At 40.1% G+C, this 6,166-nt stretch overlaps 1 protein-coding gene across 1 annotated transcript; it reads right to left on the minus strand.

Annotated features, from left to right (window-relative positions):
• Positions 1–126: 126 nt before the first annotated feature.
• LOC127649276 (tubulin beta-2B chain-like) lies at positions 127–5,939 on the minus strand. Its single transcript, XM_052134313.1, has 4 exons — positions 5,630–5,939; positions 5,104–5,212; positions 2,854–2,964; positions 127–1,482 (listed from the first exon to the last, which is right to left on the minus strand). Exons 1-4 carry the CDS (start codon positions 5,684–5,686, stop codon positions 398–400), a joined length of 1,362 nt encoding a protein of 453 aa, XP_051990273.1. The 5' UTR covers positions 5,687–5,939; the 3' UTR covers positions 127–397.
• Positions 5,940–6,166: the final 227 nt, after the last annotated feature.

Raw genomic sequence — 6,166 nt, forward strand, 5'->3', positions numbered from 1 at the left:
ATAAAAAAAATTATCTTTTGATTTTAGGGTGAAAGGTGACCTGGTAATGTTTTCATGGTATTCATCCATATAACAAAATGGTAGAACAGCAAATCATTTTAGACAAGAGAGTGGTAATTATTTAAGACTAATTTTATTGTCATACTTCAAACTGCAGTTGGCATGTGAAATAAATGTTACAAAACACTTTGTTAGAGGACACTATGCCCTGAAAAACTGTTACTGACGTTGACCGAATGACTGTTTATTCATACTTTTCACAACTTCAAATGCACACCTTTTGAAATGATAAGAAACAGCATTGTTTGCATTGCTATGGCATTTTCAGAAATGCTAAAAGCCATGGTTTTGAAAATAATTTTAAACTATGCAGCTATGAACATTTTGGGAAGCTATTTCAATGGCGAGCTTCTTGACGAGCATCCTCCTCATCTTCAAGATCATCTTCCTCGTACTCGCCAATTTCGTCCGCTGTTGCGTCTTGGTACTGCTGATACTCGGACACCAGGTCATTCATATTGCTCTCAGCCTCTGTGAACTCCATTTCATCCATTCCCTCTCCGGTGTACCAGTGCAGGAAAGCCTTGCGTCTGAACATGGCAGTAAACTGCTCAGAAATCCTGCGGAACAGCTCTTGAATGGCTGTGCTGTTGCCGATGAACGTGGCGGACATTTTGAGACCACGAGGTGGGATGTCGCAAACTGCCGTCTTGACATTGTTTGGGATCCATTCCACAAAATAGCTGCTGTTCTTGTTCTGAATGCTCAGCATCTGCTCGTCCACCTCCCTCATGGACATGCGGCCACGAAAGATGGCCGCCACGGTGAGGTAGCGGCCGTGGCGTGGGTCGCAGGCCGCCATCATGTTCTTGGCATCAAACATCTGCTGGGTTAGCTCTGGCACGGAAAGAGCACGGTACTGTTGGCTTCCACGGCTTGTCAAGGGGGCAAATCCAGGCATGAAGAAGTGGAGGCGTGGGAAAGGTACCATGTTGACTGCCAGCTTGCGAAGGTCAGCATTAAGTTGACCCGGGAATCGCAAGCAGGTGGTGACCCCACTCATGGTTGCTGAGACAAGGTGGTTGAGGTCGCCGTAAGTAGGAGTCGTGAGTTTGAGGGTGCGGAAGCATATGTCGTAGAGTGCTTCATTGTCGATGCAGAAGGTCTCGTCGGTGTTCTCCACCAGCTGATGCACAGACAGTGTAGCATTGTATGGCTCAACCACGGTGTCGGACACTTTGGGTGAAGGCATGACGCTGAAGGTGTTCATGATCCGGTCTGGGTACTCCTCACGGATCTTGCTAATGAGTAGGGTGCCCATGCCAGAGCCAGTGCCTCCACCCAGGGAGTGCGTGAGTTGGAAACCTTGTAGGCAGTCGCAGTTCTCAGACTCCTTCCTTACAACATCCAGCACCGAGTCAACCAGCTCGGCTCCCTCTGTGTAGTGGCCTTTGGCCCAATTGTTTCCAGCTCCACTTTGACCTGAAAGAACAATGTGTTCTTTTATTGGGGTTAGGTGTAAACAATCAGCACACCAAATTTATGCACATAACCCAGATTTTGATCTCCATGTAAACATCTTTACCAGCATTCTTACCGGCTTATCTAATGTGTGCAGTGTCGTGCGAAGACCTGTTTACATTTGGATGTCCAAAGCAGAAAATTATAGGCTAGTTTTTGTTTTTTATTAAACTGATTTTTGAGACTGCTGTGCATGTTAATATCCTCATTGACATCAAACCTGTTACAATGTGTCATGCCATATTTGAATTGAAAGCAAACACAAATTAAGTCTCATAACATTTCAGCGTGGAAGTAATGAATCTCGTTCTCTTTGTTGCATTATATTTTTGATATGAAAAATAAAACATCAGTATATATTATACGTTACTTCATATAGTCTTGAAAAGGATTTGAAAAATCGGGGTATTTTTTAGCTCCATTTCTGATGGATATATATGTTGCAGGTCGCTAAACACCTGAGGTAATGTTTGCTGAAACACATTTAAGGCTTATGTAAATACTGTTCTTTGTCAGAATACAACTTTCAATGCACTAGGACTCTAGGTTTACCAAATCTTATCTGTGTTCTCGGTATGCTGGAAATACAGTAATTACAGAGTTTCTGTATAGCAAAACCATTTATGTCTTTGTTGAACACATAATCACAAGTTAGAAACTTTGAATTTTATAAAAGCTCTGACTCCTCTTGTCTGTTGTGACGACATGTTGGCCACTGTCATTGTGTTTCTTTTTACAAGTAAAGGTAGTTACTTCAACGCAAATTTTATATGCTTTTTCGCCTCCAATTCGCTTTATTTATTCAATATTTTGCAAGAACATGTAGACGCAAATGAATATGAATGAGAATTGCATACATTGCTGTTATCAACAACACCACCACACATCTGTATTGGCATTATGTGCGCTGTCACAGAAACCAATGGTTTCTTAGCACAGTTCACATCCACCGACTAAGTATTTATAAGTTGCCATCTTGTAATTGCAGTAATTTGATGTGAAAGCATAAATAGCCATACTAGCTTTTGATAGTGCTACTTTTGATAACTTAGTGTTTTAAAAATAATTTATTTGCATTAGAATTGTTTTCAGTTAAACACTGCAACTCTATCAAGCTTTAGTTTCACCACGTTTAGCTGAGTCACCTCTGACAGACTGCTTAAACCTCAGAGCCTATCCTTGCTAGCATGTCCTAAAACTCTAATTATCTGTAAGTGTAGTTCCCCCAGTGGGTAAAGAAAATGGTTCATTTTAAACCTTAACGTTTTCCTCCTAATAAAGAAGAAAGATATAATATACATTGTTGGAAGTACATAGGATTCATAAACATACCAAATACAAAATTATCTGGCCTGAAGATTTGTCCAAATGGGCCTGAGCGGACAGAGTCCATGGTGCCAGGCTCCAGGTCCACCAGTATGGCACGAGGGACATATTTGTTTCCTGTGAAACAGAAACCGATGAGTGGAATAAACATACAAAGGGTGTTGACATACAAAATCTGTGACTAAAAAAACATTTCTGTATTCATATGAAGTCTGCATTATGGCGCATAGTGGGTGACTACATTCCTTATATGAATTTATTCAATGTAACCATAACTCAGTCCTACTACTGCTTTGAGCACTGTACATGACTTTAAAGTGAATTAATTTTCCTTCTGTTCCATTATACATTATATATAACATAATGTGACGGCATAGGCTTGATTGATCTTGTACAAAACCACAGAAATGGAGAAATTTGACTATTGGGTGAACTGCAATGGGCTGATGGATGTATGGTAATTAAGTCGGTTGAAACTTGAGTGACCGATCTGAAATGGCAAATCAATACTGTATAAGCAGGTGGTCAGACCAGCCTTTAAAATGGCCAATTGCTGACAGCTGCAGAAATAGGTCTATGGTCAGGGGACTAAAGCTGGCAGAACTGCAATGGGCTACTAGAAGCCTTTAATGATGTGGTAATAAAAATCAGATTATATACCATTGAAGTCAGAGGTTTACATACGTTTAAGTCATTGAAACACATTTTTTAACCACTCCACTGAATTTCAAATTAGCAAACTATAGTTTTGGCAAGTCATTTAGGACATCTACTTTGTGCATGACATTTTTTTCAACAATTGTTTATAGACTGATCGTTTCACTTTTAATTGACTATATCACAATTCCAGTGGGTCAGAAGTTTACATACACTAGCAGCTTGGAAAATTCCAGAAAATGATGTCAAGGCTTCAGCCAATTAGCTTCTGATAGACTCATTGCCGTCAATTGGAGGTGTACCTGTGGATGTATTTTATGTATTTTAAGTTTGCCTATCTTCAAACTTTTCTTGACATCATGGAAAAATTAAAAGAAATCAGCCAAGACCTCAGAAAAATTGTGGACCTCCACAAGTCTGGTTCATGCTTTGGAGACATTTTCAAACACCTGAAGGTACCATGTTCATCTGTACAAACAATAGTACGCAAGTAAAACCATGGGACCATGCAGCCATCATACCGCTCAGGAAGGAAAAGCATTCGGTCTCCTAGAGATGAACGTAGTTTGGTGTGAAAAGTGCAAATCGTTCCCAGAACAACAGCAAAGGACCTTATGAAGATGCTGGAGGAAACAGGTCGTCAAGTATCTATATCCACAGTGAAACAAGTCCTTTATAGACATAACCTGAAATACTGCTCAGCAAGGAAGAAGCTACTGCTCCAAAACCACCATAAAAATGCAGTTTGCAAGTGTACATGGAAACAAAGATATTACTTTTTGGAGAAATGTCCTCTGGTCTGATGAAACCCAAATTTTGGCCATAATGACTATCGTTATGTTTGGAGGAAAAAGGGTGTGGCTTACAAGCTGAAGTACACCATCCCAACCGTGAAGCATGGGGGTGGCAGCATCATGTTGTGGGGGTGTTTTGCTGCAGGAGGAACTGGCACACTTCACAAAATAGACGGCATCACGACGAAGAATAATTGTGTGGATATATTGAAGCAACATCTCAAGACATCAGCCAGGAAGTCAAAGCTTGATCCCAAATGGACAATGACCCCAAGCATACCACCAAAGTTGTGGCAAAATGGTTTAAGGACAACAAAGTCAAGGTATTGGAGTGACCATTTCAAAGCCCTGACCTCAATCTGCTAGAAAATTTGTCGGCAGAATTGAAAAAGTGTGTGCGAGCAAAGAGGCTTACAAACCAGACTCAGTTACACCAGTTCTGTCTGGAGGAATATGCCAACATTCCTGCAAGTTATTGTGAGAAGCTTGTGGAAGGCTACTCAAAAGTTCTGACCCACTGGGAATGTGATGGGGGAAAAAAGCTGAAATCATTCTCTCTACATTTATTCTGACATAAAATAAATTAGTGATCCTAACTGACCAAAGACAGGGAATGTTTTCTACAATTAAATGTCAGGAATTTTGAAAAACTGAGTTTAAATGAATTTGGCTACGGTGTATTTAAACTTCTGACTTCAACTGTATTTTGCACCACATGATTTAATATACTCATATATCTAATAAAAATTGACTGATGCATCAAAATAACTCCATGCACATAACACTGAATGACTGAGGTGCTTACCAGATGCCTCATTGTAATAGACATTTATCCTCTCCAGCTGCAGATCACTGTCTCCTTGGTAACTGCCAGTGGGGTCAATCCCGTGTTCATCACTAATCACCTCCCAAAACTGAAATGCACAAACAATAGTATGTTTACAAGAACAGTATTCTTCCTTTCAGTCGCATATTTTGCTTTCTTACAAGTTGATCCTGAATACACATGCATTCACAATAAATGGGAAACACTGCAATTCTTTGTGTTTGAGCCATACAGCGGTGCAATGATGAATTCAGACCCTGAGAGCCACTGCAGACCTTCATCTTCACCACACCCACACATAACAGATGCCACACTTTAAGACCCAAAAGATCAACTTCAATGATTTTTAGCAGCCTAGAGCAATCTATAATTTAATATAATTACTTTATTAAATAAATTATTATTATTTTTTTTACAATAAAGGCTAATCTTAAAATTGAACATTCAGTTCCCTTTAAATATATTTATACAGATTTTTTTATAAAAATGTATTTAAAAATCTTACCTTGGCACCAATCTGGTTACCGCATTGTCCGGCCTGAATATGTACAATTTCCCTCATTGTGCAGGTGATAACAATGTAAAGGATTGGTTGTGTGTCACTGCAGCTGATGCGACTGCCTTTCTATCACTGATGACTGCAGTTTCAGGGTAAGGAGAGGCTCATGGAGAAGCTGATTGGATGGCTGTGCACTTCCCGTCAGCCAATCAGCGGTCTGGGGATTGATGCAGTGGAAGTGCTGCAGCATCACATGTCCTGCCGTCACACCTACTGACGCGGTGACGCGTTGAAAATGCTGATTCATCATATACAAGACAACACGAAGCTGACCCATCTTAATTGTAACATAATCTTGCATATGTATAATTATATGATTCGGTAAACCCTCAAAACGTATGTATTTAATTACTCCCGTCTTCCTGCAGAGGTCAGCATTGACTAGTGTTGAGTGTATAAGGCAGCTTGTGGTGAAACGAGGTAAGCCTCATATAAACGTTTGTCTTTGTCCTACAACATAAAAAAACACTGCTAAAGAAAACA

The sequence above is a fragment of the Xyrauchen texanus genome, chromosome 9 (genome assembly GCF_025860055.1).
Source record: "Xyrauchen texanus isolate HMW12.3.18 chromosome 9, RBS_HiC_50CHRs, whole genome shotgun sequence".
In the NCBI taxonomy this organism is placed as follows: domain Eukaryota; kingdom Metazoa; phylum Chordata; class Actinopteri; order Cypriniformes; family Catostomidae; genus Xyrauchen; species Xyrauchen texanus.